Below are 12,870 nucleotides of genomic sequence, written 5' to 3' on the forward strand. Positions count from 1 at the left end.
TAACACATTTGATTAAACATCTATAATAAATAAAATACATAAATAATGAAGATCAGCAATAGCCAGAAAAATATGTGAGGATCCAATAGGATATGCTCCTAGAAAATTGCCACTATCAGTAAAGCATATATAAGGCAGTGAAATCACTGTCACAGTGCGCATACATAGAAAAGGCAAATACTAACATAGTGTTAGCTAGGAGGAGAGAGACAACGTAAACAGATGATCACAAGGTGTGCTATGGGAGCCTGGGGAACAAGAGGCAACAATGTCCTCACATATATGGACATTTATCAACGGGGAGTGACGAAGCGGGTAGCGAAACGGCGTAGGGGGTTGTGGGTGATCCTCTATGGGAGTATAACGCGGTGATTGTGGATGTCTTGTGGGAGCCTGGCCAAAAATATTTTTTCTTCCTCCTTCCCCTCAGTGGGAATGGCCTATACTTTATGGTAACAACATTTATGCCTGAGTAGAACTGTCTTTCATTTTCAGGCTCTATGAGGGACATTTATCAATGTTTGCTTATGTATTCTTTTTTTTTTAGTTATTTTTTCCTTACTTTTTTTATTGCTTATGTGGGACTTATTTATCAACTGCTTTCAGCCTGTTAATAATTTTCTTTCACGTAAGCAATTTTTCCTTTTTTACTTTGGTAGTAGCTTTTTCTGCTCCATGTTTGAGCTGGAGTAAATTTAGTCAATTTTTAACCCTGTTGCGACTTTTTTGTGTGCAGTTGCGACTGTCGCAGTTAATACCTGATTACCCGTAGTCCATTTTAAAATTATTACTACGTAGTTAATTTTTGGAAAACTTGCTTTTCTCGCTTTCCAGTCAAAATGTTGCACGAAAAATCGCGTAGTCGCAGTTGCGACAATTTTGCGACAATTATAGTAAAGAAAACCTGACTAAACCCGTTGATAAATGTCCATATATGTGAGGACATTGTTGCCTCTTGTTCCCCAGGCTCCCATAGCACACCTTGTGATCATCTGTTTACGTTGTCTCTCTCCTCCTAGCTCACACTATGTTAGTATTTGCCTTTTCTATGTATGCGCACTGTGACAGTGATTTCACTGCCTTATATATGCTTTACTGATAGTGGCAATTTTCTAGGAGCATATCCTATTGGATCCTCACATATTTTTCTGGCTATTGCTGATCTTCATTATTTATGTATTTTATTTATTATATATGTTTAATAAAATTTGTTACTTTATTTACTCTTTTGTTTGGCGTTTTTAAATGGGTGTAAGAAACACTGGTAGAGAAGGATCTGGGTGTACTTGTAGATCACAGACTACAGAATAGCATGCAATGTCAGGCTGCTGCTTCCAAAGCCGGCAGGATATTGTCATGTATCAAAAGAGGCATGGACTCAAGGGACAGGGAAATAATACTCCCCCTTTATAAAGCATTGGTACGGCCTCACCTGGAATATGCTGTTCAGTTTTGGGCACCTGTCCATGAAAGGGACACTGCGGAGTTGGAAAGGGTGCAGAGACGCGCGACTAAACTAATATGGGGCATGGAACATCTTAGCTATGATGAGCGATTAAAGGAGTTACAATTGTTTAGTCTTGAGAAGAGACGTTTAAGGGGGGATATGATAAACGTATATAAGTATATTAATGGCCCATACAAAAAATATGGAGAAAAACTGTTCCAGGTTAAACCCCCCCCCAAAGGACGAGGGGGCACTCCCTCCGTCTGGAGAAGAAAAAGTTTAGTCTCAAGGGGCGACACGCCTTCTTTACCGTGAGGACTGTGAATTTATGGAACGGTCTACCTCAGGAACTGGTCACAGCAGGAACAATTAACAGCTTTAAAACAGGATTAGATACATTCCTGGAACAAAATAACATTAATGCTTATGAAGAAATATAAAATCTCATCCCTTCCCCAATATCGCGCCACACCCCTACCCCTTAATTCCCTGGTTGAACTTGATGGACATATGTCTTTTTTCGACCGTACTAACTATGTAACTATGCATTTGAGTGTTTTTTTTTTATGGATTTTGGTGGCATGCTGTCATTTTAATGGCAAATACTATAACTTTCTCCTCTCTTTCCTCTGAATGCAAGTCAGGAGATTTAACCCTTACCCTACTTTTCTACAGAAGCTACTGTTTCATTAGGTAGTGTAAAGGTTAAAAGGGGTATTCTGGCTTTATACATCTTATCCCCTATACAAAGGATAGGGGATAAGATGTATGATCGCAGGGGTTCTGCCACTAGGGACCCTTGTGATCTCGGTGCAGCCCCCTTCATTCTGTGCTGTCATGAATGGAGGGGGCGTGGCATGACGTCACTAGTGACGCGGCCGTGACATCACATCTAGGTCTCGGAGGCAGCACCCACCACAGAATGCCAGGGGCTGCATCGAGATCACGGGGGACGCCAGCAACGGGACCCCTGCGATGTATAAAGCCAGAATACCCCTTTAAACTTCCTGGATTGCTGAAATAAATAAAAGTTAGTGAAAAGAAGACAGGAGCAGCCAGATAATAGAAAGGAGAAACTTATAGTATGCGCCATTTATATGACAGTGTGACACAAGTCCTGGTCCATAATGATGAGTTCTCCTCACAACCCCCTCTCGGGATTGTAATGCATTTTAAGAGACCCCATCTCCCTCCTTTCCCTATGAAAAAAGATAAGATGTCACGTTAGTAGATCTGTACTTGTACAGCCCTACAGCTTTCTCATTGGCGCTGCTGTGCTGATTCTCAGTCTTTACAGAAAACTAGAGATTTTCTGGTCTCTCTCAGTCACTCTATTATGTGGTCCTTGTCGGTTCCTTTTTCTACCCACCCCCAACCCATCGCTGGAAACACACCAGTTATCTACTCCGGTGGGTGAAGGTATATATAAAATAGAACAAAAATGTTTCCTGCCACCCCCTGCAATGTGCCACCCAAGTCACAGGACCACCAGTAACTGGTAGCAAATACAGCCATTCACTATTGTTATAATGTTCACTAATGTTACAATAGGGGGTCCATGATCCCAGAAGGACAAGTTGGTTGTGCCTGCTGTGTATATACTCCTATATCATTGCACATATACAGTAAGTGCTTACCTATGTAAATACAAACCTTTGCGAATGGCATAATATATTGTTCTACGTTGGGGTCGTCAATCTTTTCAAACTCATCATTGTCATCGGCCACAATGACCTTTATGTCAGGATAAAATTTTCGTATGCTCTTTATCAATGTCCGCAGCTTGTCATAGCGCAGAAAAGTCTTGGTGGTAATGGTGACTAGGTCCCTTATTTTTCTTTCTGTAAAGAGGAGCCTCCCGGTAATGTAATATTATGTACGCTCAGCATGACACTTCCTTCTCAACATACTCTACGTAGAAAAGTCTGCTAGCTTTGTTGTATATCTCCAACACATAAAAACAGATCTATCGAAGGATTATCTTTAAAGAGTACCTCTCATGATCTTGTTACATTTTATAATCTTCCCAGTTCACTGCCCCCATCATGATAAACCACTATTTTTTTTAGTTTTCTACCTTGATATTACTCTGTATTTTCTGCTCAGTCAGATTCACAGACTGGGAAGGGGCGTTCCTCAGCAGGTGTGACATCATTTGAAGCCATACAGGGGAGAACTTCCTCCCTCACTCTGCTACACACAGCCCAGAGTAGTTCAGTGTGAGATGAGCTATAATTGGATAAGGCTGCACCCCCCCCCCGTCAGCACACTAGACTGTATTTTCTGATTTTGGATTTCTGCAAGGCCAGCAGGACTCCAAAGTCTGTGCAAGAGATAGGGGGAAAATGTGCTTTGGATAAGTAGGGAGACACCTAGTGGGAACTCTGCTGCACCTAATGTGGGGGGGGGGGGGGTACTCTGCTGCACCTAATGTGGGGGGTACTCTGCTGCACCTAATGTGGGGGGTACTCTGCTGCACCTAATGTGGGGGGGGGGACTCTGCTGCACCTAATGTGGGGGGAGGGGGGACGCTGCTGCACCTAATGTGGGGGGGGGGGACTCTGCTGCACCTAATGTGTGGGGGGGGGGGGACTCTGCTGCACCTAATGTGGGGGGGGGGTACTCTGCTGCACCTAATGTGGGGGGTACTCTGCTGCACCTAAATGTGGGGGGGGACTCTGCTGCACCTAAATGTGGGGGGTACTCTGCTGCACCTAAATGTGGGGGGTACTCTGCTGCACCTAATGTGGGGGGTACTCTGCTGCACCTAATGTGGGGGGTACTCTGCTGCACCTAATGTGGGGGGTACTCTGCTGCACCTAATGTGGGGGCCTCGTAGCGACGTTCGCTCACGTCCCGCTCCCAGAATTCAAGGGCCGGCGTTACTACATCCTGACGCCGGCCCTAGAGCATGACGTGCGTGAACATCAAGTGGGGGGGGGGGGGGGGGAAACCTTCCATGTCCATTTTGCTTGGTGCCCCCTAATTCCTTCAAACAGCCCTGTACCCAACCTATGGAAAGTCTGCTGCATTGTATTTTACTACATTCCCAGTATATTTGTATAAGCATATCAAACCGTCCCCCATCAAGGTTCATAAAAACGTACAAAAGGTTTGTGTACTTGGCCTATTTTACTAAAATGATAACAGGTGTTATGTTACCTGGTCCTGGGTCATGTAAGCGTGGCATCGGTGGCTGCCGGATTAAAACTGGTATCTGAGCTACGTGTTCACCTAGCGTAAACTTCACTACAAGGATGTTACAAAACAAGAACAAAAAAAAGTCAAAGTTATAGAAAGCGCGAATAACTGTTTTTCTAATAAATTGTTTTTCTAAAATTGTGTCAATAAAAGGCATTTGGAGATCCTCATTCAAGTTTACAATTTGGTGACCAGAATCAAGGGGAAATAAGCAAAACTCCCTTGTGTAATCGTACAAGGCTTCTGCTGACCCATCTACATCACCACAGGTATGCACAAACCTCGGCTAGTATATCTAGAAGATTGTCATATGTATATTCAATACAGTTTTGTCTATCTGCTGTACTGCCGTCCCCATCCACTGACTGTAGAATAGGGGACCAAAAAAAACGGAAAGGCAGGAGAAAGGGGGTCTTTGGTGGAGATTTTGCTGTTTTCTTGTATTCAGTCACCACAGAGATATTCAAGGTTAGTGTTGCTTTATAAAAACTCAATGTCTTAGGGACAAGGCGTTTCGGCACTCACTTGCGCCTTCTTCCGGTCCATATAAAAACACCTCCTGGTGTATCCAGAAACTCAAGCCACACTCCATATACTGGAAGGTATTTTTATATGGACCCAAGGAAGATGCAAGTGAGTGCTGAAACGTGTTGTCCTTAGCATACTGAGGTACTCCAATGAACTGTTAACCTTGAATGTGGAATGGAAACACAAAATGTTTTTCCATTTAACCTGGTGACCAGTAACCCCGCTTACGATTCATTAAAGTAACTCAATGCTAGAAACAAAGCATTTTGACACTCACTTGTGCCTTCCTCATGTCCAAATAAAAATACAGTGGTCCCTCAACATACGATGGTAATCCGTTCCAAATGGACCATCGTTTGTTGAAACCATCGCATGTTGAGGGATCCGTGCAATGTAAAGTATAGGACAGTGGTCTAAACCTGCGGACCTCCAGATGTTGCAAAACTACAACACCCAGCATGCCCGGACAGCCGAGGAAGTTGTACTCACCTGTCCCCGCCGCTCCGGACAGTCACCGCTCGTCACCGCTGCACGGGATGTCGCCGTCCATCGCTGTCGCCGCGTCCCCGGGGTGTCCCCAACGCTCCGGTAAGGCCTCTGCTTCCCCGGTATCCTCGCTCTCCGTCGCCGCCATCACGTCTCTACGCACGCCGCTCCTATTGGAAGACAGGTCGGCGTGCGCAGCGACGTGATGACGACGATTGAGAGCGCCGACGATGCAGCGGATCCCGAAGAAGACGCGCCGGAGCCCCGAGGACAGGTAAGTGACCATCAGCAAAGGGCACAGAGCACTGTAAACGGCTATCCGGCGGCAGCTGAAGCAGTCTGCGCTGCCGGATAGCCGTTTATGCGATGGCCCAGACATACAAAAGCATCAAATGTTGATGCTGCCTCTGAGAGGCCATCGTATGTTGATATTATCGTATGTCGGGGCCATCGTAGGTTGGGGGGTCACTGTTCCTCCCAGTGGCTTGAGTCTCTCCGCAGAGAAGAAGGCGCAAGTGAGTGTTGTCCATAAAATACTGAGTATAATGTCTCCGCTGTCTCGTTGACACAGCTTCACATCAAGTTTATACCGAATCTCAAGGAAAGACACGTTGGTTTGCTTAACTGATGTAATATTTACTGAGATATAATGAACACGGTAAAACTGTAAAACAAACATATGAAAGACAAATATAAGCATGGCTATTCAAGTGCCTTACATTATGCATAGCTAATACATAGATAGTCTAACGTGCTCACTTACTACACACATTATCTATCTACAAATGCCTAGCATCTCTCTACACAGGATAACTAGCAATTCCTTACTCACAGGCTTTGGTATTTATCAGATTTGCAGTCTGTATTAGCTTCAAGAAGTCCTGTGGATCTTATCACTGTGGTAGCTGGAGCTGGAATGAATGAGACGTGTCGGGGCTAGCCCTAGGCTTTAGAGAGAAGGCCCGCCTCTAGGCTTCAAGAAAATGGAGGGTCTTAAAGGGACAGACCCTGCTGAGTGCCAAGCATGTAAAATACATTGCGATGGCAGCACACTCCCCACCTGGCATACTTTTTGTTATGCCACTAACCCTTGGACAGGAGTAAAACTACTTCAGAAATTGGCCTTGCATACACTTTGGGAATGCCCTGTCTAACAATTCTAACTTCAACCTTTCTAACTCTAGCATCACTACTAGGATCAGTCCCCACAATGAGTCCAATAGGCCACTCGTTCCTGTGGGCCTGAGAGTCTTTCAGTAGGACAACGTCTCCAACTTGTAAATTGGGCTTGTCATCTTGCCATTTCTTGCGTGGCTGGAATATTACCAGGTATTCCTGTCTCCACCTCTTCCAGAAAATTTCCGCAAGACTTTGAACTTGTTTCATTGCTTGGTGTAAAAGTCCTTGAGCGAATTGTGTCGAGAAATCTCTTCCTTTTTCAGAAGGCCTTGGATTTCTTCTTTAAAGACTTCCTGTTGGACGCATCTGATGATCGTGACCTTGGCTTGTTCACGGTGGTCGTTGCTACGCTGATCAGTATTGGTAGCTCTGCAGAAGGATCTGGCTAGACAGGTAAGTTTTCCGATTGCACGGGTCAGCGACTTCCAGCTGGAAAACCTTTCAAATCTATGGGCGCCCAGACTGTCTCTTGTAACTAAATTCCTACAAACTGCAACTTGAGGTCTTACCTCTTTGTCTTGATCTGGTTCTATGAGCTGAAAGGCCTCTACCTGAGTAGTTTCTTTGGTTTCTGGTTTACGAAGAAAGGATGGACCTACGAACCAGTTAGTTTGCATGAGTGCAGCGGCTGGCACCAGTCTTGTCCCATGATCAGCTGGGTTCTTGTCCGTGCTGATGTGATGCCACTGTTCTGGACTTGTAGACTTTCTGATACGTGTCACTCTGTTGGCCACGTATGTATAAAATCTTCTTGAAGCGTTGTGAATATATCCTAACACAATCTTGCTGTCTGAATAAAAGTTCACTGCATGAATCTCAATGTCCAGTTCTGTAGTAATCATGTCTGCCATTTCTACAGCCAAGACAGCAGCACAAAGTTCTAGACGTGGGACAGTGTGAGCGGGTCCAGGAGCCAGCTTAGATTTTCCCATGATGAACCCGACATGGCTTTGTCCCTCAGTGTCTATTACCCTAAGGTAGGCGACAGATGCGATAGCCATAGTGGAGGCGTCAGAGAATATGCATATTTCTCTTCTCTTTGTAGCAGACAAGGAAACAGATACGTATGGTCTAGGGATGTTGAGTTGTTCAAGCTCTAACAATGAGTCTTTCCACAACTTCCACTGCATTTCCTTCTCTTCAGGTAGTGGTACGTCCCAGTCACTTTGTTCTTGCTCAGTAGTGATCTGTCTCAAGAGAGCTTTGCCTTGCATGATGATGGGTGCTACGAACCCCAGGGGGTCGTAAAGACTGTTGACTGTAGATAGGACACCTCTTTTTGTGAATGGCTTCTCTTCTCTGGAGACCCTAAAGGTGAAACTGTCAGTCTTCAGGTCCCAACTAATCCCAAGACTTCTTTGCAAGGGTGGTGATTCTGTTCCTAGATCCAAGTCTTTGAGGTCTTTAGCACGGTCTTCTATTGGAAATGCTTCCATGACTCTGTTGCTGTTGGAAGCTACCTTGTTCAGTCTTATGTTGGATTCTGCCAACATTTCTCTTGTACTTTTTAGGACATTGATAGCTTCTTTGTTGCTGGAGAAAGAAGCAAGTCCATCATCTACGTAGAAGTTCTTCATGACGAACTGTGTGGCTTCTTGACCATGTCTTTCACCTTGCTGTGCTGCTTGTCTCAGGTTGTGGATAGCTACAGCTGGAGAAGGGCTGTTTCCAAACACATGTACCTTCATCCTGTACTCTGTGATTTCTTTGTTAAAGTCATTGTCTGCATACCACCGGAACCTCAAGTAGTCTCTGTGATCTTCACGAACAAGAAAACAATAGAACATCTGTTGTAAGTCTGCTGTCACTGCTATGAGTTCTTTTCTGAACCTGATGAGTACTCCAAGGAGTGTGTTGTTCAGGTCAGGTCCGCTGAGAAGGACATCATTTAGTGAGATGCCTTTGTGCTTCGCACTAGAGTGAAATAATACGCGTATCTGTCCTGGTTTCTGAGGATGGTACACCCCAAATATTGGTAAGTACCAGTGTTCTTGGTTCTCTTGTAGTGGTGGTGCCCTTTCAGCTAGATCGTTATCAAAGATCTTCTGCATGAAGGCTTGGAAGTGTTTCTTCATATTTGGCTTTCTTTGTAGCATGTGCTGTAACGAGGTGAAGCGTTTCTCTGCTTGTACTTTGTTGTCAGGAAGGCGATGGTGTGGTGACCGGAAGGGTAGAGGGGCTACCCAGCTGCCTGATTTGTCTCTGAAGACTTCTCTGTCCATAATCTCAAGGAAGAGAGTATCTTCCACCGAGGGTGCTAGCTTGTCGTTATCTCGTGTTCTTTCAAACACCTTTCAGCCCAGTTCATCTGTATCTCCAGTTGAGGCTAAGTCTTCCATGCACCTCTGGATACTCCGATGATGTGTTGGGTTAACAAGTCTCTCTTTAATGTGTTGACTGTTGGTACATGGGCAAAGACAAGATGTACGACCATTCTGTAACAGATGTGTTCTGTAGACATTCACCTTTTCTGGTTTGTGGAGTCTGTCTAGACATACTTCAACGATGACCCATCCGAGATCAAGGCGTTGTGCAAATGGTGCATTGTGTGGCCCATTGTACTTTTCTCTGACTTTGTGCACTCTGAGGATATCTCTCCCAAGTAGAAGGATGATTGCAGCATCTGGATCTAGTGCTGGTATCTGGTCTGCTATTCGCACCAGATGGGGGTGATGATGAGCAACTTCAGGTGTGGGGATCTCTGACCTGTCGTCTGGGATCTCATCACATTCTATAAGGGTAGGAAGAGTCACCTTTGTCTTTCCATCTAATGACTCAATGTTGTAGTTGTTTGCTCTTCTCCCTGTTGTCTCTACAACTCCAGAACAAGTCTTCAGGGTGTATGGAGTTGAACTTCCTTTGTCACCGAAGAGGTCAAAGAACTCTGTTTTTGCCAGAGATCTGTTACTCTGTTCATTCAAGACTGTGTACATCTTGATTGCCTTTTCTCTGAAGCCTGCAGGATACACCTTGACTAAGCATATTTTGGAGCATGATCTAGGGCGGCCCTGCTCTGTACAGATCTCAGTGCACTTTGAGGTTACTGCTGGTATTGTACTCTCGCCTTGCTCCCCACCATGATCTTCTTGAGTTGCTGGAACTTCTTGTTTCCATGGTGGTGGTCCTGGGTGTAGTGCTGACAGGTGTTTGTCACTGTTGCACTCTGTGCATTGTATTGTTTTTGTACAGTCTTTTGCAAGATGCTGAATTGAAGCGCAACATCTGAAACAAATGTGATTGTCTTTGAGGTAAGCTTTGCGCTCTTCTAATGTCTTACTTCTGAAACTGCGACATTTTCTTAGTGGATGAGGCTTGTTGTGGATGAGACATATTTTGTCTGGCTCCTCAACTTTCTTACTTGTGTTGTCTTCCTGATTGACTGCAGACTCAGGCGAGACTTCTGTCTTCCGTACAGAAACTGTTGCTCTGCGTTCTTTGTAAGGCATTGGATGTTTTTGCTCTACCTTTGGGGAGCTTGCAGTTCTCTTGTTCAGGAAAGCAAAGCTTGGATCATTGCGTGTTTCAGCTTGGTCTACGATGAATTCAGCAAGGAAGGCAAACGGTGGAAATGCGACTCGATGATCTTTCTTGTATCTTGATGCTTGAGTGACCCACCTTTCTTGCAATTGAAAGGAAGTTTCTCGATTATGGGATCAACTCCACGTGCTGTATCTAAGTATGAGAGACCTGGCAGATATCCACTAGACTTAGCAGCTTCTATTTCTAAGAGTAGGTCCCCAAACCCTCTCAGCTTTTGATTGTCTTTGTTTGTCATTCTTGGATAGTTTTCTATCCCCTTCAGAAGAGCATCTTCAATCACTTTAGGTGACCCATAGCAGTGTTCAAGTCTCCTCCACACCATTGCAAGTCCTGCTGCTGCGTCATGAACATGTACTGATCTGATTCTTTGGGCTTGCTCAGTGGACTCTGGTCCTAGCCATTTGACGAGCAGATCAAGCTTTTCTCTGTCTGTCAGATCTAAGTCTTGGGTACCGCTTATGAAAGATGACTTCCAGGCCCAGTAGTTTTCTGGACGGTAATTGAATTTCATGAGACCAGCGCTCACTATCTCACGGCGCATCAGGAATCTTGCTACCTCTGTAGCTCTTGCTGCATCTGGTGAATACTTCCTGGGTGTAAACTCAGGGTATGGCTGCAGCTGGTAAGGCTGATGAGGCACTTGACTAAGTCTGCTTTGTTCTCCTCTGTTGTAAGTCTTTCTGCTATAATCCAGACTTGTATTTGCTTGAGGAGGGAGTACATCAGCATCCGTTTGCACTCTTGTTAGGTTGGCAGATTGGTCTCTGAGCATGCGACCACTTGACTTCATACCCTGAGGTTCTGATTCAGTCTTGCAGTGTTGCATAGTATCAAAGTTGCTTATTGCTGGTGGAGTCAATGATGGTCTTGGTGCGTAATTGAACTGCTGGTCAGTGTACATGGTTGCTTGTGACTGTACTCACGGGTACGTTGGCTTGCGCTGAGGGGTGACATCTGGGTTTCTATGTCAGCGAACTGAGCTTCGGCAGCCCTTGTGAGAACTTCTGCCTCGGCTAAGGCTGCTGCAATGTTTTTCTGCTGTTGCAGTAAGTGTAAAGATGCTTGCACTTCAGCTTTTCTTCTAAGTGCTTCAGCTTGTTCTTTCATCAATTCAGCTTCCTGCTTTGTATAGGACACCATTGCACAAGCTGCCTCTGCTTTCGCTCTTGCCTTAGTTGCTATGGCGCTAGCAGATGACAGGCTGGTGGTGCTTGAGTGTCTAGAACTATGGCGTTTAAATCTTGTTGCATCGGCGCTAACCGAAGTTAGATTTGTTTGACTGGACGCTCTAGACAATGTTGTGCACCTAAATCTACTTCTTGGCAAGGTGTCTTCCTCTTTATAGGAGCATTGAGGGTTAACTGTCAGAATGCTGTTCTCTGGGTTCTGCATCTTGCTTTAGCTGGCAGCGTAGATAATGATGATGACTGGACACAGCACAGCAGTGTTATAGCACCTGAGAGAATTAGTTTCACTTTCTAGTGCTTCGCGCCCTTACTCCGACACAGACTGCAGGGCACAGGATTTATGAGTCTTTTTTACTGCTGCGGACGATTCAAAGCTGATTAACTGCTTCTGATAACGTTTTAAAAGCCTTTTTACTATAATGTCTCCGCTGTCTCGTTGACACAGCTTCACATCAAGTTTATACCGAATCTCAAGGAAAGACGCGCTGGTTTGCTTAACTGATGTAATCTTTACTGAGATATAATGAACACATGCGGTAAAACTGTAAAACAAACATATGAAAGACAAATATAAGCATGGCTATTCAAGTGCCTTACATTATACATAGCTAATACATAGATAGTCTAACATGTGTTTACTTACTATACACATTATCTATCTACAAATGCCTAGCATCTCTCTACACAAGATAACTAGCAATTCCTTACTCACAGGCTTTGGTATTTATCAGATTTGCAGTCTGTATTAGCTTCAAGAAGTCCTGTGGATCTTATCACTGTGGTAGCTGGAGCTGGAATGAATGAGACGTGCCGGGGCTAGCCCTAGGCTTTAGAGAGAAGGCCCGCCTCTAGGCTTCAAGAAAATGGAGGGTCTTAAAGGGACAGACCCTGCTGAGTGCCAAGCATGTAAAATACAATGCGAAGGCAGCACACTTAGTTACTTCAATACATTTTTAAAGAGGTACTCCAGTCGAAAGCAATTTTTTTTAAATCAACTGGTGCCAGAAAGTTAAACAAATTTGTAAATTACTTCTATTTAAAAATCTTAATCCTTCCAGTACTTATCAGCTGCTGTATGCTCCACAGGAAGTTCTTTTCTTTTTGATTTTATTGTCTGTCTGACCACAGTGCTCTCTGCGGACACCTCTGTCCATGTCAGGAACTGTCCATAGTAGGAGAGGTTTGCTATGGGGATTTGCTCCTGCACTGGACAGTTCCTGACATGGACAGAGGTGTCAACAGAGAGCACTGTGGTCAGACAGAAAAGAAATTCAAAAAGAAAAGAACTTCCTGTGAAGCATA

The 12,870-nt window shown here is 44.6% G+C and overlaps 1 protein-coding gene across 3 annotated transcripts in view; it reads right to left on the reverse strand.

Moving 5' to 3' along the window:
• B4GALNT2 (beta-1,4-N-acetyl-galactosaminyltransferase 2) overlaps window positions 1–12,870 on the reverse strand; it is a 57,520-nt gene that overhangs the window by 19,537 nt on the left and 25,113 nt on the right. For all 3 annotated transcript variants that reach the window (XM_056548394.1, XM_056548393.1, XM_056548395.1), the window contains exons 5-6: window positions 4,610–4,696; window positions 3,101–3,288 (exon numbers count right to left, since the gene is read on the reverse strand). In XM_056548394.1, the coding sequence (XP_056404369.1) occupies window positions 3,101–3,288; window positions 4,610–4,696 (275 nt within the window). The remainder of the gene's footprint in view (window positions 1–3,100; window positions 3,289–4,609; window positions 4,697–12,870) is intronic.

Source organism: Hyla sarda, chromosome 12, assembly GCF_029499605.1.
Source record: "Hyla sarda isolate aHylSar1 chromosome 12, aHylSar1.hap1, whole genome shotgun sequence".
Classification (NCBI taxonomy): Eukaryota; Metazoa; Chordata; class Amphibia; order Anura; family Hylidae; genus Hyla; species Hyla sarda.